General features: G+C 51.0%; 2 protein-coding genes across 5 annotated transcripts in view; one reads left to right on the top strand and one right to left on the bottom strand.

Moving 5' to 3' along the window:
• TIAM2 (TIAM Rac1 associated GEF 2) overlaps positions 1-23,044 on the top strand; it is a 136,279-nt gene extending 113,235 nt beyond the window's left edge. For 2 of the 4 annotated variants that reach the window (XM_047102739.1, XM_047102742.1), the window contains 12 exons: positions 7,034-7,213; positions 10,237-10,305; positions 10,865-10,990; positions 11,847-11,955; positions 15,152-15,331; positions 15,750-15,868; positions 16,873-16,981; positions 18,052-18,110; positions 18,776-18,881; positions 19,794-19,881; positions 20,258-20,412; positions 21,942-23,044. In XM_047102739.1, the coding sequence (XP_046958695.1) occupies positions 7,034-7,213; positions 10,237-10,305; positions 10,865-10,990; positions 11,847-11,955; positions 15,152-15,331; positions 15,750-15,868; positions 16,873-16,981; positions 18,052-18,110; positions 18,776-18,881; positions 19,794-19,881; positions 20,258-20,412; positions 21,942-22,534 (1,893 nt within the window). In that variant the 3' untranslated portion in view covers positions 22,535-23,044. The other 2 variants (XM_047102740.1, XM_047102741.1) reach the window with 2 other exon arrangements.
• TFB1M (transcription factor B1, mitochondrial) overlaps positions 22,667-25,723 on the bottom strand; it is a 65,913-nt gene continuing 62,856 nt past the window's right edge. The window contains exon 7 of the mRNA XM_047102747.1: positions 22,667-23,455. Within this exon, the coding sequence (XP_046958703.1) occupies positions 23,212-23,455 (244 nt within the window). The 3' untranslated portion in view covers positions 22,667-23,211. The remainder of the gene's footprint in view (positions 23,456-25,723) is intronic.

The raw sequence follows: 25,723 nt of genomic DNA, 5'->3' as shown, positions 1-25,723 counted from the left end.
TGCTTCTGGATTCCCGCTGCCGAGACCATTTGGGGGTGTTATTAGATCTTTCTGTAAGTTAGGGACCTTAACAAAGTGCAGAGTAAATTGAGAAGAAGTCCTTTGTACAATTTTTAGCTATTCCTTTTTTTTTTTTTTTTAATTTTTTTTTTTTTCAACGTTTATTTATTTTTGGGACAGAGAGAGACAGAGCATGAACGGGCGAGGGGCAGAGAGAGAGGGAGACACAGAATCGGAAACAGGCTCCAGGCTCTGAGCCATCAGCCCAGAGCCCGACGCGGGGCTCGAACTCACGGACCGCGAGATCGTGACCTGGCTGAAGTTGGACGCTTAACCGACTGCGCCACCCAGGCACCCCCTTTTTTTTTTTTTTAAACTAAGGGGAACTTTTCTGACAACTAATTAGCTAGGATGTGACAGCCGACACCATAGTTGCACTCGGATCACTGAGTCGTGCAGACCCGGTGAAGCTTCCAGAAGGACGAGCGGGAGGTTTTCCGTGCACAGCATGAGAACACACACCATGCTGACCACACCTTCCCAGGGCGAGGCTATCCTTGATAACTGGCCATTTGCCCAGAGTCTGAAGCTTGTCTTTTTATTTTTTCCAACATTCTTTTTGAAGGGCAGTAGAAGTAGCAGGAACCTAATTCTTCTGCTTAGTATGCTGGCATAGAGAAACCCTGTGCCCGTCATCCAGACCGGATCCGGTCCACGGCGATGGCTGGGTCTCAGCTGTTCTGTGCGGTGCAGGGAGAGGACGCGGTGGCAGCTAGGGATCTGCCAGACCCACCACGTGTCGTCACAGGACCAGTTAGACAGCACGAGGGGTCTTTCCTTTGAGGTCTGCGTGCTGCTAAGTCCGTTACAGATCTTCCCCCCAAGGTAATGTCCTTATGCTCCTTAACCGGGGATGGAAAGTGCACGCTGCAAATGTGGTCACTTGCCTTTAATATTTCCCTGTGAAATATTACTCCAAATTATACAGCACTTTTCAGCCCTTTTTCTTAGGCTGAAAGTATTTGGGGGCCCGAGTAGTACAACTAGGTGCCGGTGACGAACCAGTCTGCAGTCCTGGCAGTCCCTGCGTGAGGGGTCTTGGCCGTGGATGGAGCCAGGAGAGCCCAGGCCAAGCGTGGCCCCTGCCGCGTGCAGGCCTCCTGATTGCTCACGGAGTAGCTGCGAAATCGCCCTCATCGTTCCCAAACAGTTCTGGACGCTGCGATGTGCTTATCCCGCTGTGATTTTTTTCCTTTTAAGATCCAAATCCTAGGGTGAAATTGAAAAGCCTCAGGGAGCCACGTCTGCACATAAGAGCAAAGTAGACATCAAAGTGTCACGCCCAGGGGATCAGATTTTATTCATCCAAAGCCGGGAGGAGCCCGGCCCGACACCTTTCTGCCGAAAAAGTACTGCACTGTGTCCGGGTTGGAAGGGTCATCGCAGAACCGCTTTGAGAAGGAGGCGCTCCGGGGAGCATCTGGGGGGTGGGGCGTGACCCCCCTTGTTCTGCGGCCGCTCCTGAGAGAATGGGGCTCCCGGAAGAATGACCCATTGCAGCCCTAGTATAGGGAAGCAAAGGGTCTCTTATCCATACATTTAAAACAGCAGACCCACGGGGCGCCTGGGTGGCGCAGTCGGTTGAGCGTCCGACTTCAGCCAGGTCACGATCTCGCGGTCCGTGAGTTCGAGCCCCGCGTCGGGCTCTGGGCTGATGGCTCAGAGCCTGGAGCCTGTTTCCGATTCTGTGTCTCCCTCTCTCTCTGCCCCTCCCCCGTTCATGCTCTGTCTCTCTCTGTCCCAAAAATAAATAAACGTTGAAAAAAAAAAAATTTTAAAACAGCAGACCCAAACCTAACAAAACAAAACCCCAAAACTGTTCAGATCTCTTTTGTCCCCCGATTTTATTGAGATATAATTGAGAAACTGTATCTTCAAAGGATACAGCTTGATGATTTGCTATACATAAACATTGTGAAATAATTACCACAGTCAAGTTTGTTTTCTGTTTGTTTGGGATGTGTGTGTGTGTGTCCCCAGCACGCTTAGGCGCTTCATGCCAGAGTCCTCCGTGAGATGGTCTTCATCTGTAAATAAGATCAAATCGTTTTCTTTTTTATTTTAAAAGTTTTTTTTTTGTTTATTTATTTTTGGGACAGAGAGAGACAGAGCATGAACGGGGGAGGGGCAGAGAGAGAGGGAGACACAGAATCGGAAACAGGCTCCAGGCTCTGAGCCATCAGCCCAGAGCCCGACGCGGGGCTCGAACTCACGGACCGCGAGAACGTGACCTGGCTGAAGTCGGACGCTTAACCGACTGCGCCACCCAGGCGCCCCAAGATCAAATCGTTTCCAAGCAGCGATCAGCCTTAGTGTAAGCTCAGGTCCCGAAAAAAATTTCGTTCTGGTCAGCATCCCTGCTTTTCCATACAGCATAGTTTCAGGGAAAACTCCATTTAAGTTTTGAAAGGAATTCACAGAGAGAATACTTATTTCGTGTTCTCCTTTCAAAAAGGAGGTCCACACCGAACCCAAGTTTCTCAGCGCGGATCCCGCAAACTGGAAAATCCTAATCTGAGCTGTGCCTCCGAAGGCGGGGTGTTCGTGACCCTGCACGGGCACGCATTGTCGGGCCCTGCCTGGTGAACGCCTGTCGTTGTTAAAGCAGCGTTCCCGGGTGGAGTTGGGACGGTGGTACAGAGAAGCCTTCTAAAAGATGTGGCTGTCGTGTGTGGAAACGACGCTGCTTCTCCGAGCGGAGGTGGCCCCCAGGGGCCGGTGGCCACATCCCAAGCGCACCAGGAGTGTGTTTGGATGCTGTCGGGGCCAGGACGCCGTGACCACATGGGCAGGGGCAGAGGGGCACATCTGCTTTGCCTCCTGCTCTGCCAGATCCCCGGGAGGGGTGGGCACCCTGCAGAGCTAGATGGGGTGGCCCTGCGCCGTCAGGGTCTCGCCCACACCTCCGGGCCCCTCGTTTATACAGTGTCCGTCACGGAGAGGATTAAATGCCAGCAGATTCTGGAGAACACCCGCCGCCCGGGTCTCCCTGGCGAATAGCAGGTGCTCAGCAAATGTGAGTGCCCTTTACTCCGTGACCCAGATGGCAATCTGAGGGGTTACCTGATGGGTTAGGGATCTAGGGAAGTTGCTCAGAAATGAGCGTCGCCGGGACTGTGCCGAGGACTGGGGGCGGAGCCAGGAAAGAACCCTGGGCCTCTGAATGTTGCCTGTGCTTTTCGCCACTGTCACCGTTTTGGGTGTGAAAACAGCCCATCCAAAGTAGTCCCCGTTCCTAGAACTTGCTCACCAGATACACTCCAAATTCTACCGTTAACCGTTCAATGCTGATGCCTGTCCCTACGAATGGAGGCACGGAAACGTAACCAGATACAACGTAAAAACACCGTTGGTGTCCCATCTTCTTTCTGTTCCAGTTCCTGTCTCCTGAGCCCAAGTGATCCCCCCGCCCCGTCCCCACACCCCCACCCCCACCCCCTAGCCTGAGACGGTGGTGAAAGTGCTGTGCGTGAGGAAGGGGACTTTGTAAGCGCTCCAGCATTTCGTTGATGGTACCTTAAGATGTTCACTTGCTCTCAGAATCTCCACCAACACTCACTTTTCCAAGTTCATCTTCCCAGAAGCGTTCTTAAAGCGGATTCTGATTTTCTGAAATGGCAAGGATACTTTATTTTTAAAACCTCGTTATTTTAACACTGCATCGTTAGGTGTGATTCTGACATCCCAGCAACGTGAAGCTGTAAGCTCACCAGCTGCCATTAACTTATGGTGCGTTTTGTCAGATTTTATGCGGTGTACGTGAACTTAATATAGACTCCATAGCCCTGGAAGCTGTGACTTGTCAGAATTGCAAAATTACATTGTCTGGGCTTGCGGCGCAAATAGCAGTAGCAGAGATTTCAAATGAGTGAGTTTTGGGAGTCTCCGTATCATTATCATCTGGGGTTGTTTAGCCCAGTTCGTCGAGGGCCTGACCCGGACGGAATACCAGGGTCATGGGTGTGATTCTGGCTACTTCCTCGGTCTCAGGAGCTCAGTCTATAAATTTTTTATATGGCTGTCCTTCACTCCAGACCCTGGGGACAGCGTGTCAGGCTGAAGGCAGCACTGCCCCCAGGAAGCCCAGTTGGAGATTGCTCGCGATTCTGATAGGCAGACCAGTAGTTCTCACGCGGCTCACATGTTAGCCACACTTGGGAAGCTTTTAGAAAATACTCCGGCGCCTGGGTGGCTCAGTCGGTTAAGTGGCCGACTTCGGCTCAAGCCATGGTCTCCCGGTTCATGGGTTCGAGCCCCGCGTCAGGCTCTCTGCCGACGGCTCAGAGCCTGGAGCTTTTCAGATTCTGTGTCTCCCTCTCTCTCTGCCTCTGCCTCACTCGTGCTCTGTCTCTTTCTCAAAAATAAACAAACATTAACATTAAAAAAAAAAATCAAGACAATACTCCTACAAGGGGCTTCACGTGTGGATTGTGAACCAGTTGATCTAGCCATGGGTGTTTCTTAAAGCTCCCGAAACGAAGCTCATGCGTGGCCAGGGTTGAGGTGCCCTGGAAAGGGGGTGCACACAACTTGGAGTGGTTTCCTTGTACTTCCTAGGGCTCCTTAATGATGCTCACATCCCGGAAGATAGAAAAGCCGCCTTTTGGCTACAGTGTTCTATTTGGCTTTTACTATCTGTCATTTGGCTTTTAGGGCATGGCTGAACAGTGCTGGAATCTCTTCAGCAATGAATTGTAAGATTTGGTTGTTTTAAACATGAAATGAGGCGTTTTGATAAATCAAGATGCATTTCTTTTAATGTTTATTTATTTTTGAGACAGAGCATGAGCAGGGTAGGGGCAGAGAGAGAGAGGGAGACACGGAGTCAGAAGCGGGCTCCAGGCTGAGCTCTGAGCACAGAGCGTGACGCGGGGCTCGAACTCACGAACTGTGAGATCATGACCTGAGCCGAAGTTGGCTGTTTAACTGACTGAGCCAGAAGGCGCCCCTCAAGATGCAATTTTTTAAATGTTTATATTTGAGAGGGAGAGACAGAGAGAGCGCGTGAGCATGAGCCGGGGAGGAGGCAGAGAGAGAGGGAGACAGAATCTGAAGCAGGCTCCGGCCCGACGCGGGGCTCGAACTCACCATGGGCTCTTTGGAAGCCCAGTACCGGCTGTGTGGTTGATTGAACTTTGGCACCAAGATTTACATGAAAATAAAAGAGAAATGATTCTGTTTAAAGGGCCCAGCAGACTGGGGGGCTCTCCTCGCAGACATCTGGGTGGAGAGGAGGCTCGCGGTCACTGCCCTGAGCTGGGGTCTTTATGTTAACCTGCTCATTCCTCACTGCACTTCCGGCTCATTCTGTGGCTCTTCCTTGGGGCGCCTGTGTTCCTGCCAGGACCGTGGGACGACCCATTTGTCCCCTGAAGCCTCGCCCATAGCGGAGGGATTCCCGTTGCTTCGCCGCGTCTTCCCCCTTTCGTTTGCTCCGCACAAGCTTGGGCTGGTTTTCACTCTGCCCTTGGCTGCGCTTTGGGGTTTCTTATGTGATCGCCTCGGGCAGGACCTGTCTTCCTTTTGGAGGCAGAGCAGGCCCTCGGGTGACACCCGCTGAGCTTGGAAGATGAACCGGAAGGTCAGTGTTGCGGGTAGAGCCGGGAGGGGGACCAGGGAGGGCGGCAGTGCCCTGTTTTTCCTCCGAGGCACTTCAGGTCGTCAGGCGCCAGCTTTTTTAACGGGTGTGCGTCGGGCCACTGCGGTTGCGCGACACACGCTTGTGTGAGTTGTTCGTGTTCTGAGCGTCCCCGAGAGGATGAATTCCACGTTAAGAGATGGTCCTGACAAGCTCGGCTTTTGACCTCGGCCGGAGGGACGGATCGGGGATGAAGGCGTTTACGCCGAAGGAGGGGGAATTTGCGGGAGGGACGGCAAGTTGCCAACGACGGGTGGACGCTCGTCACGCGTACCGGGGCTACTGCTTTGTCACTCGGTAACACTGCCGTGCGGTGGGGGGGAGCTGAGGGCTTGCTGGGCACTGGGAGCAGCGACGGGCATGGGCCCTGCCCTTGGCCGGCTTACTCGCCGGCAGGTGCTAAGTGGGCTGGAGCCTGTGAGGGGGTGGGGTGGAGGGAGAGGCAAGTGAGAGGACGCCGAGTGTAGGCTGGTGATGCTCCAGGCACCGTGGAGACATACGGAGGAGACCCGTTTGAGCCTTGAAGCCACGACGCCAGGCAGGACGAGGGGGCCCTCCTCGAGAACCCTTGTCATCGCTGTGCTGGAATCCGAGTAGCAGCTCGCGCTGCAGGCTCTCGGTCCCCAGACGTTCCCACTCCTCTCGTCCCCTCGGCGTGTGACTGCCCCCGCTATCCCGAAGCCTCCCAGGAAGCCTGCTCAGCCCTCTTCTCCGGCACTCGCCGGGGTGGCCGGGTCACCTGCTCCCGTCTGCACCCTCCGTGGGGCTCTGCCCCCGCCCCCTGCAGGGTAGGGGACGTCCCTGCCTCCCCACCCGGCCCGGCCTGGCAGGTGCAGCCGCTCTGACCGCTCACTCGTGTTCTGTTGGCGCGAGCCCGCGGGGCTGGGGACTGGACGGGGGGCCGGGCCGCGAGCCCCTGTGGTCGCCCCGAAATTCGCGCAGTCACGCCGTTCCCGAGGCCGTCGGGCCGCCGCTTCCGGGGGGCTCCCCAGCAGGCTCCGAGAAAGCCGCGGCCTTGGTTTGAGAGCCACCTCAACTCCGTTACCGAGGGTCAACCTGTGCCGTGTTTTCTAGTTTCGGTACGAAAGAGCCATCTGTTCTCTTCTGACAACAGAAACGCATCCCGCGTAGATACCCTGTCTTCACTCCCGTTACCTTAAACGGTAGCCAGAGCGGTCCGAGATGAACGAACCCGGCTGTGCTAGGTTGTCGCCCCCCCACCCCGAGGTCCCCGAGAGGGCGCTGGGCAGGGACGAGCACCGCCTGCGTCCTGGCCGGGAAGCTGCCAAAACAGCGCGCCCCGAACGTCACCTTCCCCGTCTTTCCGCCTCCCAGAGCGCCGAACAGATCGCTGCGCTGTGTAGGAGTTTCAACGACTCGCACACCACCGGCATGGAAGGGCCGAGGGGGACCCGGGAGCCACCTCCGAGGCCGCTGGCTCGCCACCTCTCCGACGCGGATCGCCTCCGGAAAGTCATCCAGGAGCTGATGGACACGGAGAAGTCCTACGTGAAGGTAACGGGCGACTGTGCACGTTCTTGCCGGCTCTGTGGCCCCGCGGCGGCCAGCGGTATGTGGGCGGGGGCCCCCGGGTCGCATGCGCCCCGAAGCCCAGCACTCCTGACGGAGCCCCCTGCCCCTCGAAGTGGTGAATTGCCGCTGGGGAGGGGGCGAGGGTGCAGGAGCTGGGAGGGCCCGGAAGGATCGGCTCCTCGGCTCCCTTGGTTACCACGGTAGCTTTCACTATGGAAACATGTTCTAGCTCATCGTCTGCAGTCTGTGGGAAGGGAGTCTCCTGGTGGAGTCGGAGGGGGCCGGAGAGCACTTAGGGGAGGAGGGACCGGGGAACAGCTTGCTCCCAGGAGACTGTTGCTGCGGCCCCCGGACCTGCCTGGTGGAGGTCACTGTGCGGGACAGAGTCCCACGCTGGAGCAGCTGGCCTACACGCGGCCGCTCCCACGCCCGTGCGGACGGGTGGTTGCTGAGAATCTTCGGCACCCGAAGCATTCACTTATTTATCTCTGAAGCCCCCAGTAAGTAGTTCGAGACACATTTTTAAAAAGTTTTATTTATTTATTTTGAGAGAGAGGGAGGGAAGGAGGGAGAGAATGAGAATAAGAATCCCAAGCAGGCTCCACACTGTGGGTATGGGGCCCCGTGCCGGACTTGAACTTACAAACTGTGAGATCACCACCTGAGCCAAAATCCCGAGTCGGACGCTTAACCGGCCGAGCCCCCCGGGCGCCCCTATAGTTTGAGAGACATATTTTACGAAGAGCACTGGAGCCTGGGAAGGGAAGACAGAGTTCTTTTGCTTTAAGTATTTGCTGAGGCTCGGGTAGTACCGTAAGCTCACTTCGTTGGCCAGTTCTGGAAGCAGCAGGGCACAGGGCAGTGGGCAGAGGATCCCGCCTGTCTTTGCCTCGGTGCAGCGGCCTGGCCTGGGGCCGTCCCCTCCACCTCCATCCTCCCGGGTCTCAGACGGGCGTGCCCTTGTTCCTGCACAGGTGCGTGCACACACAGACACAGCTGTCACCTTCTTTCTCCGCGAGACGGGCCTGAGCTTCCCCTTTCATTAGTGTCCCTGTCATTTTATCTGGGCTTTACTGAAGGCCTCATACACAGGTAGCCCAGGAAAACTACCCAGAGCCCCTTCTTTTTGGTCCCATAGAGAAGAAAAGAAAGCTATGGAGTTGACAGTTTAATTTCACGTCCCGTTACGTGTTGTTCTGCGGATGATGTGAACGTTGGGGAGCTCAGCCTAGATTTCTGGATCTTCCTGTGACCGTGATGGCCTCTCCCAAGCAGCTTTGTGCGCTGTGGTTTGAGGCTTCAAGAGACCCTCCGGCCTCTTGAGGGTGGCCATGAGCTTTCCACCGAGATTCAAGGGCAGAATTCCTTGAAGTCCCCTTCCTGTTGTCGCTGATGTTCTGTTTTACCGTGAGGCCGCACGGGAGGCTGGTTTCCCTGAGATGCTGGTAGGGTATAAAGGTGGACGTTGTGGGTGAGCTAGACAGGAAGGACCCTTCTCTCTGCAAGAAACCTGCACTTTGTTCCCTTAGGGCTGCAGCTGTCCGGCCCCGCAGCTCCGCGCCTGCCTGCTCGAGGCGTGTAAGTCCCGCCGAGCAGCACCGGCCGCACGAGGGAAGAGGGCAGCCTGTCACTGTCTCTCACAAAATAACCAGCACCCGGTGCCTCTTGTGATTCGCACACACACCGTTTTTATTTTGTGGTTTCTTTTCATGGCTGACATTTAACACGGGATTTTACTTGTTCGTCTAACCTTGATCCCTGCATGCGTGCAACTTGGAATTTTCAGCCTTTGTGTGTTCCCTCGAGATACGGTTCAGTAACTCAGCACACCTCCCTGCTCGGAAGCAGTCGCCGGGGAGGATGGTGAGGGAGGGAAGGCCAGGGAGCCGTTTGTTGCAAAATAGTAAAAGGCCTCCCAGGCCTGTCTACTTGCTCCCCGAATCTATGCCATAAGGTTCTGGAGGCTTCGGGCTCTTACAGAAAGCTCTCTGGGTCTCGATTTCTCCATTGTAAAATGAGAGAGCAAAGTAACGGACTTTGTAGTCGGTCACTTAATGTTTTCATACTCAAAATTCTTCAGAATAAGCGAAACAAGAAAAAAATCTTTCCTATTACAAAATTATATCCTGGTCTTGGCTTCACATTATCGCAAATAAACCATTTATGGAAGGAGTTGTATAAATGCCATCAACTCCCACTGTTCCGTACTACTGGGGCCCGGTGTACTGGGGGCTCAAATATGGCCTAGATTATAGGCCGCTGATCCTTGGACATTTTTTCTGCATTTGAATATGGGAGTTCGAAACTCTGCTAATGCGTCAACCCCAGAGTTGAAGAGCTTCCCAGGTCTTGTCCTGTCCTTCTCAGCTCCGTGGTGGGGCTGTCACCATGCTCCCCGGTAGAGAGGAGGAAGCCAGGGGAGCCGGCAGGGGTGGTCATGCCCGACAGAAGTGCCTCGCCAGAGCTCCCCTTCTCCGAGGGGAGGCGGATGCCCCCTTGCACCGGTCCACAGAAGGAGTGGCTCTGTCACCAAGCTGTCTAAGCAGAGTAGGTGACCCAGCTGCTGCGTGTACTGCGGGATTAGCCCGTGTGAATTAGGGCAGAAATGAGAGTAACCAGTTTTATTTATTTAGTTACTTACTTAATTTTTTTAATGTTTATTTTTGAGAGAACATGAGTGGGGGAGGGGCAAAGAGTCACACACACACACACACACACACACACACACACACACACACACAGAATCCGAAGCAGGCTCCAGGCTCTGAGCTGTCAGAGATCATGAGATCACGACCCATGAGATCATGACCTGAGCCGCAGTCAGACACTTAACCGATGGAGCTGCCCGGGCGCCCCTGATAGTAACCACTTTTAGGGTCACGAACTGCAACAAGACACGATTCCATCATTCCCAGTGGGAGTCTGGAGCTGTGGTCAGGGTTGCTGGAAACTCTTGGGTATTTTGGAGACATGAGTGATAAAGACTCTTTTCTTCCACGTTTCAGGATCTGAGCTGCCTCTTTGAATTATATTTGGAGCCACTTCAGAATGAGACCTTTCTCACCCAAGACGAGGTAATCGGTCCCCCGCCACCCCCCCCCCCCCACCGCCGTCCGCTAACGCACAGGTTAGTCTCTGTTTGCCCTTTAGTGGACCTCCCCGGAGGTTGTATCTCCTGATTCCCCAGAGAACACACGGGACTTAAGCATCGTCAGAGGGACCAAGCGTGGCCTCCTCCAAAGCCGTTTATGTGGCCTCTGCCACGTGAGGCCCAGCGGCAAGAGTTTGTAGATGCAGGACAGTCACGCCCTTTTTGTAGGAAGTGGGGCCCAAAGTCACTCCTTAATCCGTGACTTGTTCGTGTTCAATCTCCGTAACGGGTTCTTTGCTACTGACTTCGTCGTTTACCAGTTTGAATCCTGAAAAGGTTCCACCCGTTTAGAAAGTTAGTTTGGAACCGCCGGAGCTGGAGCTGTGGACCCCTGTGTACAGACGGGGTCCCAGAGGGAATACGCTGCCTTCGTTCGAGGATTCACTTCTGTCTGCTGCTCCCCGAAGGACTGGGGATTTGTGGGGCGGCCCCTCTCCACCCCCACCGCTGATGCCCTCTGTTCAATCCCGGCCTTCACGCAGATGGAGTCGCTGTTCGGCAGCTTGCCGGAGATGCTGGACTTTCAGAAGGTGTTTCTGGAGACTCTGGAGGATGGGATTTCAGCCGCCTCTGACTTTAACACCCTCGAAACTCCCTCACAGTTTAGAGTAAGTAGCTTTGACTTAGGTTGAAAGCACAACTGGGTGGGTAGAGTGCGGCGTCCGCCCTTGGAAGAGAAAGCGTCCCTTGACTGCTGACAAGGTAAGTTCAGTGCTTTCGTTGCACTGTTGTCCTGTGGCAGCTGGTGACAGGCTACATTTTACTTGAGTGGCCCCTGTGAGCAGAAGTCTGGGTGGCCCAGGTTTCGTGGAGTCGGCCCGGTGGCTGACCGTGCCCACGCTCTTCACTCAAGTCCGCTGAAGGATACGTGGGGGGTTTGCTTGCGAAGCGGGAGCGCTGGCCCTGAGTCTCATCCTTCATTTTCACAAGGTCCCGTGACCCGGGGACATGGGTCCTGTGACACGGGTCGGTGGTACTGAGGGAGCCCTCTCTTCTGTGGAGCCCGTCTCCAGTGTGAGCATCTGGGACCCGGAAGGAGCCCCTCTGGGGAAGGAAAGGAGGCAGACGGTAGAAAGGGGGGCAGGGCGGTACCCAGACGAGAGCATTTGCCCCGAGTAAGGCACAGTTGGCTTGATTAGCTATCCTCTCAGGTCATTCGTATCCCATTTTGTCAGGTGTATTTTTGTAGAACTTTCTTTCTTGCCCTTTGCCTGTAGTGTCAGTAGGCTCGGCTGCCAGAAAGCTTTCAATCAAACTAAAGATCTGTGAGGGAAATACCAGACTGTTCTCCGTCTGCCGTGAAAATGGCACAGTCTTGGGCTTACTTCGTTTGGTGATTTTCTGAGGCATTAGTGCTCTGGTGTCTGAAAGATGCCACGGATGCGCTGAAGTAGTCAGAGGCCACGCCAGGGCCAGCAGACGTTGAGTAAACCATGACCAATGTGACTTTTCTTCCCCTTCTAGAAACTACTGTTTTCCCTTGGAGGCTCTTTCCTTTATTACGCGGACCATTTTAAACTGTACAGCGGGTTCTGTGCTAATCATATCAAAGTACAGAAGGTTCTAGAGCGAGGTAAGTTGCTCATACCTTTATATCTGTGCTTTTTTTTTTTAAATTGTTAACAGAGTAAATTTGCATGTAATAAGTAGGGATAAATGCAGTTTTGATGGATCCTGCTCCGTTCTTGACCTTGAAATCGAGAGATATTAAAGGGAAACTTCTCGGTTTATTTCAGTTTATTGGCAACAGTGAACATATGTCCTAAGAGCAGAGAAATTTCTTTCCCATGTGTCACTTTGCTGTTCAGTTACCTCTGGATTCTTTTTTACCAAATGCCTTGATCTAAAAACTCAGAACCATGAGCCCCTGGATGGGGACAGAAAACACTATGCTGTTTTGTTTCTTCCTTGTTAACCTTCTCACGCCCAAGGAATCACTGCACTCATAAGAAGTGTTAACTAAACTTAAAGCCTTTTTTGTGGAACCAGGAAAAACTAACATTTAACAGCCCACACCCTCTCACTGAAATACCTTTCATCTTTCCACTTAAAAAAATTTTTTTTAATGTTAATTTATTTTGAGAGAGAGAAAGAGAGCAAGCTGGTGGGGCGGGAGAGAGAGAGGGAGGGAGGGAGGGAGAGAATAGATCCCAAGCAGGCTCCGTGCTGTCAGCACAGAGCTTGATTTGTGGGGCTCGATCCCACAACCCATGAGATCATGACCTGAGCTGAAATTAAGAGTCGGACGCTTAACCAACTGAGCCATCCAGGTGCCTCTCTCCACATTTTTATCATCTCACTTTATTCTAGTGGCTTTAACTGAAGACTCTCATTTTCTTTTGTCTGCGTAGACCTGCGTGGTCGACCCCCTCACTCTTCCCTTTCGTGCTGCCATCAGACATCACTCTGTGGAACTGAGAGAGATGCCTGAGTGCGGGTTCCTGCCCGGCAGCGGGTCAGGTTTAGGCACACGGCCCATGCCCTGAGCCACCTGGGCTTTCGGTGACGGGCCAGCCCGTCAGCCCAGCCTGGGAAGTGTGTTCAGAGATCTGGTGACAGCCGTGACCTCCTTTAGGTGCACACATATTGTGAGGAATGTTGCGGCACAGTTACCATCACCGTCGCATTAACCTGCTGTTCGGTCCGGTCCGGTAATACCCAGACCAGGAACGCTGCTTTCCCTGAGGTGGCTCTGTTGCTGAGGCTTCTCTCAGTTACACACACATCTTCACGTACGAGATGACAGTTCTCAAATCGGTCTCTCTCTGAAGATGCTTCTCTGTCCCAGTCTTTGGAACTCTCATACATTTCTGGTGGCGAAGATCAGAGGAGGACAAATCAGTGATGCCGGCACAGGACTTGAGGTCGTGAGCAGCGACGATTCGGTTTGTACGGAGAACATCAAACAAACACGGGAGTGTCTGAGGCTCGGACAGTACAGGCATCTTTTGAAAATGTGTGCCGTCCTGTTTATGTTCATCAGAACCGTCTCCAGACCAGGTTACCAGGCTGCCTGACTTCTCCGGTGTGAACTGGGGGATAAGACCCGAACCTGCTGAAACCTCAACTGTTATCATGTCTTCAATTCCTAGGATCAAAATGACTCCCCCCTGCCCCCACCCCCCCAGGACTTGAATGCCTTCTTTAGAAATACAAGTGGCCTCATGCGGTTCACTCCCGTTATAATTCTCTTCTACCACTCTAGAAGCCAGTGAGTCAGGGCTCTCTTCTGGGACAGAACTCTTCTGTATTTGAACGTTTCTTAGTTGCATCAACACGGCAGTAGCCGCCAAGCTCAGTTCTAAGCCCCCTCCTGTCTGTCATATGCTTCTAAACGGCATTGTCAGAAAGGATCTCACGGTGGTTGTTCAGTGTTTCTTTCTCCAGACCAGGGAACAGACTCTGCGGTATCATGGAAGGCATGTGGAGGTTTATTCCAACACCCTGAGCATTAGCCGGCTCCACGGATGCGCCCCTGCCATTTGGTTTACATCTGGATCTTTCCAGTTTCGTGGAAGACCAGGCTCAGGTTTAAGAAACGGAGTCTCGAAGTGCCGGGAGTCAACGAGCTCCAGCCCAAATCTGCCTCTTGTACTTGTTTAAACAGAGACCTGACTCCATCGGCGTTTCCTCCCAGAAACGCCTTCTTCTTCAAGGTCAATACGCAGTAACGTTAGCGCATCACCAATGCTTTGCTCGGTTCTGAAGGATCGTCTCGCCAACCACTTGGGTAGTCACATTCAAAATGGTACCGCACCTCCTAGAAGTTGTAGGTTTTGCCTTTGGAACAGAACCCCAGGTGAGGGTGTAATTTCATTCAAATCGGCTGAATTCCAAACAGCTGGTCACCCAGGGTCAGCAGGTGGAATCCAAAGCAGCCACTTGTGCATCCGTTGGCTCTCTCGAAACTAAATGGAGTTGGGTTCCCGTGCGTGCTCTTCGTGACGTCAGACTCTGAACACAGGGAGTGTTCACTGCCCACAGAGGTGCCGTGTGGTGGAAGGATTGGACTGCTCAGAGCTGTGGAGGTGAAGGCAGCAGTGCTTATCAATTTATTTTAAAAGAAAGATAGGGGTACCTGGTGGCTCAGTCAGCTAAGCGTACGACTCTTGATTCGGCTCAGGTCATGATCTCACGGTTCGTGAGTTCAAGCCCCACGTCAGGCTTCTGCGTTGACAGTGTGGAGCCTGCCTGGGATTCTCTCTCTCCCTCTCTCTCTCTCTTCTCCCACCCCCCCCCCCACCAAGCCCCCCACTTGTGCTCTCTCGCTTAAAATAAATAAACTTAAAAAAAAAGATAACCCCTAAGTATACAGAATAAGTAACAATCTGTGCTAGAATGGTGGTGGGGGGGTGGAATACTGGTTTATTTTGCTATGGGATTCTTCTGTAGAACAGGATATAGGATGATACGTTTTCGTGGCTTTGTGAATTGGTTGAAACTCACTTTTTAGGCACCTAGAACAATCTCTCTCACGGGTTTGCATGTGAATATGCCTCGAAAGTCAGACATTCCTGCATTTCGACTTGGTGTTCCTCTCTGGCCTATGTAAGCTCCCTTTGCCGGTGGGATTGGCCCCAGAGCTGTGATGCCGAATCCGTGTTGACGGCTGGGTGCCGGGCCCGCTGAAGCATTTGGGTTTTTGTAAAGAACGCCATTGGGAGGGCTGTTGAATAGACGATCTGGGACCGCATTAGAAACAAAATGAAGTCGGGTTTTCGTTCACGCTGCTGTGCTCTTCTAAGGGTCTTTTCCCCACCTGCTTGTAGCTAAAACTGATCAAGCCTTCAAGGCATTTCTGGACGCCCGGAATCCCACCAAACAGCATTCCTCCACCCTCGAGTCCTACCTCATCAAGCCAGTTCAGAGGGTGCTCAAGTACCCTCTGCTGCTCAGGGAGCTCGTGTCGCTGACGGACCACGAGAGCGAGGAGCACTACCACCTGACAGGTGAGGAGACAGAGGCAGCGCTCGTGAACGCGACGGCTGCCAGCCGCCAGCCCGCGGGGCCCCTCTTCCCGGCCTCGTTTCACACATGGCGACTGCAGTTCCTACAGTGACCGAGTGGGGATTAAAGGAGAGGATTCACATAAACCACCCATCAGAGCACCTGCTAAGTGGAAAGTGCCCAATCAGCGTTCGCGTTTATCATGAGCGATACTTCGTGTCGCCTCATTCCGAAGAAAACCGGAGTGGAAGGCCAGTCTGTGGTTCTTCGTTGTAATGACTAGAGGGCAGTGGGCTGTTTGAGCCCTACCTGAGGAATGCTTCTGTTAGTAAGGAAAGCCTCGAGTCCTGGCCGGAATCTTGAACTTACCACTGTTGGTAGGCCTTAAAATTAATAAAATGACGATTTCCGACTTTTCAGAGGCACTAAAAGCGATGGAAAAAGTAGCCAGCCACATCAATGAGATGCAGAAGGTCTATGAGGATTACGGGACCGTGTTTGACCAGCTCGTGGCGGAGCAGAGTGGAACAGAGAAGGAGGTCAGTGGGACTTGCGGATCCTGAGAAGCGTGATGCGTTTGTTCACTGAATCCGTTGGCACCTTCCAGAGCAGGCCGCCCTGTTCGGGCTCTCCTGGAGGAGGATGGGCCTAAAGTTTATTTGATCTAAGAGCTTACAATAAGCCACACCATTTAAGTGTAAATGTGACATAAAATTCATGACACCGGTTTGAGAATATAACCTTGTGTCACCTTAACACTGTACAGAAGAAAATAAATCTCATTTAGCTCGTCCCTCCCTCCTCCTCCCTTTCCGTGGGGCAGGAGGCAAGACTAATGCACAGAGGCTGGCGCGTCCATGGAGGGCGCAAGCTGGCAGAGAGAATCCCAGCCTGTGGGGAGAACCTAGGGCTTTTCTGCTTTTCTTCCTTCACATCTGACATCGGTGGCCACCTCCTTACTTACAGAACTAGTCCCTAGAGTGACACCATCTCTCTCTCGCGCTCTTTTCTGGCTGATTACTAAATCAGGATCTTGAGCTTTTCAAGGCTACATGTCAGAGGGAACATAGTTTCACTAGAAAAAGGCAAGGACAGAAAACAACTGGAGTTGAGTTTTTTTATTAGTTTCAGCGCTGGTGCCTCTTGATTTGCAGGCCCAGAGCAGTTTGTGGCTCCGGGCTGGTGAGTGCACCAGAGCCCCGGGGAAATATTAGTGAGGACAACGTAGGAGAGCCTTGAACCGTCAGGGAATTGGCACCGTGGCGTAGGTCACGAGGCGTGTCTCACCCACATACGACGTGTGCACTGAACAAAATGCCTTCCCAGTTAGCTTCTTTTTCAGACAGTTTGATGCGTCGCTCGTATTTTCAAAACTTACGCTATTTAAAGGCCCCATGTTTACAGGGGCCACAATAGATCGAGGGTGCTTGCGTTTTGGCAGTCACCGGTATACGGTGACACACGTATGTGATTCACGCTCCCAACGGGAGACGGTCTACCCCCCGCAGTCTCCATGTCTGTGTCTCTCGTTTTTACGAAACAGGTGACAGAACTTTCCATGGGGGAACTTCTGATGCACTCGGCAGTCTCCTGGTTGAATCCATTTCTGTCTCTAGGAAAAACCAGAAAGGACCTCGAGCTCACGGTGTTTGGTTAGTATGCCATTCGAAAGCGCATAAACTTACAAAAGGCTGGTGGTGATGAAGAACTTCCTAAAGCCACCAGGCCGGCTAACTCCGGGTTTCTGAGAGTTAGAATCACTGTCATAAGGGCTTTTGACTTCACAGAGCCAGCCTCCAACTATGTAAAATGCTGTCACTGTGCATACTCATTATCTTGTTCTCCCTTCTGCTTGCCTTAGTGGTTCTGGCCAAATGTTACAGGAACAGATCTCTTGAGGCTATTTTGAAACCTGTTATCTTAATTGTTTGCCGCTTTTCAAAATGTCTTAATTCTCACTGAGACCCAGTATAGACCCTGTGTTCTCACCGACATAAACACCATGTCCTCAGAGTTCAGTGAAATAAAACAAGAATTTTTTAAAAATTGCCAAGATCTACTTCAGATAACCATTCTTATTTTTTAAATGTTTATTTTGAGAGAGCACCCATGTGAGCGGCAGAGGGTGGGGTGGGGGGGCGGGAAGAGAGAAAATCCCAAGCAGGCTCTGTGCTGACAGCACGAAATCAAGAGTCGGACACTCAACCTACTGAGCCACCCAGGCGCCCCCAGATAATTGCTTTTAGGTGAGCGGGTATACCTGCGTAATTCAAATATGACCAGAGGGAAGTATCATTTATTCACTCCTGTGCCGGCATAATGGGGTCTTAGAGCTTCATAAGTTTGAAGAGCTTTGTTCTTTTAAAACGTTCAGCTTCGGGGCACCTGGGTGGCTCAGTTGGTTAAGTGTCCAACTTTGGCTCACATCATGATCTCACGGTTCATGAGTTCAAGCTCCACTTCGGGCTCTGTGCTGACAGCTTGGAGCCTGGAGCCTGCTTGGGATTCTGTGTCTCCCTCTCTCTCTGCCCCTACCGCACAAGTGCCCTGTCTCTGTCTCTCAATAATAAACATTAAATTTTTTTTTTTTAATTTGGATATTTCCCATAAATGTCCAGATTAAAAAAAAACCAAAAAACCATTCAGCCTTACTTAGTTCAGCCTTGGGACAAAATCTGTATAAAACAATGAAAGACTTTTCTTTTTCTTTTCCTTTCCACAGTCTTTAAGAGAGCTGTCATACTGGTTTATAAAGAACACTGCAAACTGAAGAAGAAACTGGTAAGACGAGAAGTAATTGTGATCACAGCCGCCTTTCCAGGGCTCCCTGTTCCTAGCAGCGTTGAGCTGAGAAGCCTGCTCAGTGCCACGGCCTCACTTGACTAATGTGACTTATTCCTGGGGTGACTAACCCGCTCAGATACTCAGGGTGACTTCTTGTTCTCCCCACAAATGACATCTGTTTTAAAAGAAGATAGAGCCAAATAACCTGTGCTGGGCTTACGCAGAAAATCAGCTTTCACATCCCTGAAAACGGCCCATGTTTGTTCCGTACACATGACAGACCGCGTAACTTTGGTTGTTTTCAGATCACTTTTACCTTGGCTCAAAACAAACCCAACAGCTTAGCTGAATCAGCTAATAAGCCATCAGAGTCATGACCGTTCAGAGGCAGTGAGGACACAGAAGGCTTGGTTGTCATTCTTGCTTGTCTAGAAGTCTCTGTCCCCCTAACTACGGCTCTGCCCTCTCCCCGAGCACTCCGTGAGCTCTTTGAGAACTGGGAGCACACCCGACCCGATCTGGTTCTGCACCCTGAACACTCACACAGCCGCGGCAGCCCTGCCCACGGGGAGACCTTAAGGTCCACTCCCTGCACACCTCCTCTCTGGGTGAGAGCATGTTCTAACACCTTTCTTGGGGTGGGGGGGGCTTTCGTATTCCAGCCCTCGAATTCCCGGCCTGCACATGGCTCTGCCGACTTGGATCCATTTAAATTTCGCTGGTTGATCCCCATATCCGCGCTTCAAGTCAGACTGGGGAACACAGCAGGTAATTGGTTTGTGCAGTAGGATGCCAGGAAAAGGCATTTTAAAGAGACTCGTTTGCATCGTGGAATGAAAAACTAGGAGAGAACTTCGGGGATAATTTTTGGGTTTTATTTTATAGGCAAGGGAAACGAGGACAAGAGAGGTTGTTCTGAATTTTTTTTTTTTTTTAACACACTTTTGCGGAAAGTAAATGCCAACGGATGGCTTTTCTTTGCCAAATATGTCTCTTCATCGTTTCCTTATCTTCACTCAGTGGTTTTCCACTTTTCTGCCTAATATCCTCGATACCCTGAAATTTGTTAAAGAAAGAAAGGTCTACAAATTTAAATTAAAAATATTTTGAGATCCCAGAAAATTCCTTAAGATTAAGCAGTATTATATGTGATATTAGAAAAAAAAATCTTCAACCTTAGAGAATGTTCAGAGATCCTGTGAGACTAACCATGTTCCGGTGACAATGCCTCTGGTGACAGAAAGGACCAAGAGGCTGAGGCACGTGGCGATGTCCTGGGTCCCTGTTTACTTTTTGTGTGAACTGCTTACCTTTCCTGGAACAACTGACTTTGGGCTGGCCTCTTTTACCCCAAGTACCTGAGCACAGCCTGCACGCGGTTCCTTCCAAGGAATACAGTGAATGGAAGGGGGTTGAAAAACAGGATCCGTTTAATCTGTTGCCCAGAGAGGTGAAATCCAGGGCTAGGGAGAAAGCACGTTCAGATGGGTGGAAAACTTTACCAGGAAACATAAAAAGTAACTAAAAAGTACTTAACTTTTGAAAACCATTTGTGAAAGTCCAACATAGAATGAGCCACGGAAGAAAACGAGGAGACCCGGGACAGGGAATATTTGACTTGAGTCTTTGTCAACTTCACATCTTTGGCAGAGTGGCAGACCCTTGTCTCCTCTTCCACAGGGACAGAAAATAATTCCATATGGGAACTGATCCATACGAAGTCAGAAATAGAAGGACGGCCGGAAACCATCTTTCAGCTGTGCTGCAGGTACTACTGACTTCCAAAAAACACAGCCGATGGGAATAAGGCCGAATTATGCTCTCTCAAAAAAGGGAGTTTAATTTTAGCGCCCTCCTGAATTTTGATGACTTCAGGTTCACACCCAGCCTCCCCCGACACGGCAACTGTGCCTGTAATAGAACACGTTGATTAAATATACATCCAAATCTTAGTGCTCCAAGGCACTTCAAGAACCATCACTTTTCACTCTAAAAAGAGTGTAAGTGAGGAGACCACAGAGCCCGCAGGCTGGGTAACTCGCTGCCGGTCTGTCCTGAGATCAGATGACACCGAAGGACCAGGGCACGTGGGGTCGGAGCATGACACTGGACGTCACTGCTGTTTTCTCTTCTCTCTTCACCAGTGACAGTGAGAGCAAGACCAGCATCGTCAAGGTCATTCGATCTATTCTGAGGGAAAACTTCAGGCGTCACATAAAGTGTGACTTGCCCCTGGAGAAAACGTGCAAGGATCGCCTGGTACCTCTGAAGAACCGAGTTCCTGTTTCAGCCAAGTTAGGTGAGAACTTTGCCGGCCTTGTGTTTATTCAGAAAAACATTCTGAGCTTCTCTGCAAGGATGTATGTTCTTGCAACACGGCAGTTGAGTCCTCCTCGGGTTGTACAGTCCCCGGGGGAGCTCCGTAAGCTCTGAAGCAGACACCCGAGTCCACAGAGCCGTGCGAGAAGGTGGTGGCAGTTGTTTTCCTTTTAAGACACCTGAACTGCCTCCTGCTCCCAGACCTTGTAGTAAACTGTAACCACTGCCAAGCCCAAGGCCTCATCTTCCCTCCAGCTGACACAGCTCAGAATCACCATCTCACCTGTTTCTTCCACCGAGATGGGGGGGGGGGGGAGGCGTGCTTTCGTCACCACCATCATCCCGGTGCTCAGAACGGCTCAGGGCATCTAGAAAGTCATTGCTTGCTGAACCGAGATCTGCTCATTCTTATCTGCTCAGTGAGTCAGCAAGTAAACATTCCCAGTCATGCTCTTCTTCAGCTTTCTGCTTGCTTTGTAAGATTTCAGTGTTTTCACCTTTCATTAGCTATTTTGTTAGCATCTTTGATCTTGTGTGTAGTCTTTTAAAATACTTGTCTTTATTTTGGTCACAATTTGACCTCTTCAAATTTACTGCATACTTTTTGTTTCCCTCCATTGCCAAAATAAGCTATGTCCATCGAAAACGCACTTATTGTCTATAGAAGCCTCACAGCTGGGAGCTCCCCTTTTCCCTGCAACCCAAGAGTGAGGAATTAAACACACACAAATGATTATTCGTATTAAATCTCTGAAAGTTGGCTAGAAATGCCAACAGAGACCGTTGTCATGAGTGATAAAGGGCGTTTTTCTACTTTGAATTGAGCAGCAAGGGAAATAAGGGGAGACAATAGGCACAGAAATGTGGTAGAATCTTGGTTATCGAATTACAAAGCATTTTAGTGGAAGAAAGGAACATAGGTTTTATTAATAACGTTTTCATGTATCCATTGGCAGACTGAGAATCCTAGCCCTTGTCACAGTTTATAGCTTGTTGTTCTGGCTAAACAACTGAGCTCCGGTAACTGGTCATCTAAAAATGCCAAACCCTCACGGCACCTGGGTGGCTCCGTCGGTTAACCGTCCGACTTCGGCTCAGGCCATGAGCTCACGGTTCGTGGGTTCGGGCCCTGCATCGGGCTGTGCACTGACAGCTCGGAGCCTGGAGCCTGCTTCGGATTCCGTGTCTCCCTCTCTCTCTGTCTCTGCCCCTCCCTCTCTCCTGTTCTCTCAAAAATAATAATCATTTAAAAAAGTTATTTTAAAAAATGGTCATTAAGAATAAAAATGGCAAACCCTCCAGCATAAAATTTCAAAAAACCTATGTAAAAAATTGGCAGTATCTATTTTTTTTTTTTTTTACCCAAGTCCCAGGACAGTTGCTAATAGAAGTGAGATGGTCAAATCTAAAGGGATTAAGATGTTAGTGCTTAAGCGCGCAATGCCGAAATTGCGCATTGTGGAGTCTGTTTCTCGATCATTGAAGGGAAGTGTGATTTTCTCATTGCAGCTTCCTCCAGGTCCTTAAAAGTCCTCAAGAACTCCTCGAGCTGCGAGTGGCCCGGCGAGCCCAGCAAGGGCAGCTCCCTGGACTCGGACGAGGGGAGCCTGAGCAGCAGCACGCAGAGCAGCGGCTGTCCCCCTGCTGGGAGCTCGCAGGACTCCCCACCACCCCCACCCGCAGGCCCGGCTGACTTGTCCTCCGGCCTCATCAAAGAGAGCGACATTCTGAGCGACGAGGAGGACGACTACCATCAGACCCTGAAGCAGGGCAGCCCTACCAAAGACATTGAAATTCAGTTCCAGAGACTGAGAATCTCGGACGACGCGGACGCGAACCCGGCCGACCGGCGGCCCAGAGGCGAGCAGCCCAAGCTGGTCCGCGGGCACTTCTGCGCCATTAAACGAAAAGCCAACAGCACCAAACGGGACAGGGGAACTTTGCTCAAGGCACAGATCCGTCACCAGTCCCTCGACAGTCAGTCTGAAAATGCCAACCTCGATCTCAGTTCTGTTCTGCAGCGAGAATTCAGCGTCCAGAGTTTAACATCGGTGGTCAACGAGGAGTGTTTTTACGAAACAGGGAGCCACGGAAAGTCATAGTAGGATTTCCGTCCGACGCGGGCTAAATGGCTTGTTTTACCTTTAAACTGGTGGTAAAGTGGAAATTGCAGAAAAACTATTCGTCATTTGGTTTTGTGCAGCATACGTTTTCCCACGAAATAGTTGTAAAGATTTAAGTTATTTTAATTTATTGTAGATCAGAAAACTAGATTAAACTGATCAGAATCTGTAAATTACTTAGTTTATATCCCTTTTGAGCAGGTATCAAAAATGACTTAGGATCCTTAAAATTGCAGTCTATTTTAATTTATGTGGAAAAAGATGGAGTTGTGATTAATAATTTTTAAAAGGTCATTCCCCCCCTCCCCAATCCTCTGGGCATTTTCTTTGAGCTGTTAGTTTTTGCTTTATTTAAAGCATATTTATTTTAATGTGGGTAAGGGGCACAATGTGCAGATACTTCATTTTTTTAAGGTTGTAATAGATGCTGTTTATACTGAACATGTCCTATCTATGCAGTATATATATTAAAAGAAAGCTTGTACTGTATGTTATTTGATTATTTTCTCTACCGAGTTGTACAGTAAAAGGGAAGTAAGTCACACTGGTCATCGTATTTTTATTGTCCTTCCAAAGTGGACCAAAGAGCGTACCTCTGAGCAGCTCAACTTTGGGAAAACCAATATCCGCAAAGCTGCTTGCCACCGAAGCGGCAGCTATCGTCGGGATCTCTCCTTGTCGTTCTCTCTTTCCTGATTTTTGCTTTTATTTTGCTTGAGTTCTTCTCTGAAATTATAAGTAAAGAGGTGTGGGTCTTCATCACACATCTTCCGGTACACATCACAGAGGCTCTTAAAATGGGAGACAGAGAGCTGGCTGGGTCGAAGGGTAGGGTCCACGTCGGCCAACTCTAACAGTTTCTCAGTGCTTTCCACGCGCTGAACTTCAGGGAATAACATCCTGAGAAGAGAAAATAATCAGACTGACTTGGGGAACTCTGTAAGTCATGATGTCTCCTACTCTCATTTGAAAATGACATCGTTTTGACAACTGACCACCGGAGGGGCTGGAAGAGAGAGCTGGCTGGCTTGGCTGCAGGGCTCCGAGCCAGGGGGGAGGGGTCTCGGTCTCACCACCAGGCAACAGGTACGAGGGACACTGAAGGCAGAGCTAATGTGACCTGTGCCGTACGTCCCCGTGGGAAGGTACTTTCCACAGTTCCATCAGTACAAGTATCGTTTAAGGTGACATCTGCTCAGTTCCATTCTTAATGTTTGATTTGCCTCATTTTTAAAAAATTTGCCACATATCTTAATATGAAACTTGTTTAACTTCTCTATAATTTGAACTTAGCCTTGGGAACTCTACACCCCCCAGAAAATGACCTTGACCTTACTATGCAAAGTCAGAAAACCGGTGACGTGAAAATGCAAACAGATCATTCTTTTAGATTTACCTTGAGGCATCTTTAAAATTGATTTGAAGTATGTATTTTAAACTTCATCTAGGGGCGCCTGGGTGGCGCAGTCGGTTAAGCGTCCGACTTCAGCCAGGTCACGATCTCGCGGTCCGTGAGTTCGAGCCCCGCGTCGGGCTCTGGGCTGATGGCTCAGAGCCTGGAGCCTGTTTCCCATTCTGTGTCTCCCTCTCTCTCTGCCCCTCCCCCGTTCATGTTCTGTCTCTCTCTGTCCCAAAAAAAAAAAAAAACGTTGAAAAAAAAAAAACTTCATCTAACCAAGCCAGACCACTGTTTTAAAATGAATGACAAAACTGACTGAAATGTTGGAAAGCTACCCCTGGATTTTTTTTTTTTTCTCAACAGTTGGAGGCTCTACGGAGCTCAGAGGTCATGGCCGGCTGAGATGGGAGTTTTCCTTACAGGCTCATGGTCCTGGAGTGAAGAACTCCACGTTCCCTACAGTGTCCGGGCAAGCTGTGATCTCGGGGTTTCAGTTTCATATCAAGGAGGGGTTTGATCACTCGGGACCAATTTGTGGGTGTATATGACTAAAGGACACCAAGAGGTCCAAGTGGGTCACGCTATTTGGGGTTCCTATCCGCATAGGGGACTGTGTATATGAAATGAAGGGGCCCATCACTTAGCTTGGAAACACAAGGGCCAGCTCTGGGCTCAGGCCAATTTCGGGATTTCCAAAAGTAAAATGTGCTTTTTGTGATTTTTTTTTTTTTCCCCTCCATGAATCAGGGCCATCACATAAAACTGTCCCAGTCACAGCCTGTGTGAAGGGGAAGCATCCCGGCAGGGGCCCGCGGCCTTCATCGCAGCCAACACCGGGCCAGCTCCGTTCCTTCGGTCTCCGCTCGAGAAGCAGGACCTGTGCGGTGATGTAAAAATCCTGGCCTAATTGGAGTTCACAAACGGCAAGCCCAGGATTGAACATCAGTCCGCTCAAATCCTCAGGAGTGAGTTTTCGGGGACGGTTTCAGGATGCAGCTGGCCAGCCGTACCTGAAATATGTGCTAAGGGGACACTTTGCAAAACCAGAAAAAGAAGTGGAGCTCTTCAAATGAGGGGGATTTTAGAAAACGGGAGATGCATGTCTACAAGGCCAGGCCCAGTTTTTAAACACACACACCCCTTCCTGCCTTACTTGGGCCGAACTGAACATCTTCTCGGCTGCCACCAGACACAGAATACCACTGTGCTCACGTCAGGGCCTTTGGGGGCACGTGGACTGTAAGCCGCCACGTTCAGGCTGCGTTTGCGGACAGTGGCCACGTGCATGTGCAGAGCAGCGAGCACGGCGGAACAGAGGGGCTCCCCGTTAAATAAAATACGTGGTGTGAACACGTGGCGACGCCATTCTAGCTGCTCCAGCGTTAACTTACCTTCTAGTTCTCATTGTGTCATAAAGCGACTGGATGGAAAGAAAGCACTTAGAAAACCCAAGTAGTGCGAGAATACATTCGGTCTTCACTCCACGCTTCTGACACAGAGCTTTTAAAACCTTTAAATTTCCGGATGGGGTGATAGCATATTTGTGATTACTAATAAAACTCCTTTTCAACCATACCTGAGTTTATGCTACTGGGGGGCTCCTGGCGGGTCCCCCGATAGCTTCAGGATGGGGACAGGTGCCAAAGGAAACAAGCCTGATCAGAAGGTTGGAACTTTCAGTCTCACCTCCCCCACCCCCTCCGGGCCCCCCGGCCCCCCAGGGAGAGGAGAGGGGCTGGAGACCAAGCTCCATCACTAGTGGCCAGTGA

The sequence above is a fragment of the Lynx rufus genome, unplaced genomic scaffold (genome assembly GCF_022079265.1).
Source record: "Lynx rufus isolate CCGP_SWC_20201006 ecotype Redwood Valley unplaced genomic scaffold, mLynRuf1.p SCAF_6, whole genome shotgun sequence".
NCBI classification, from domain to species: Eukaryota; Metazoa; Chordata; class Mammalia; order Carnivora; family Felidae; genus Lynx; species Lynx rufus.
Note: the sequence above shows the minus strand (reverse complement) of the source record. Positions and strands in the feature narration are given on the sequence as shown.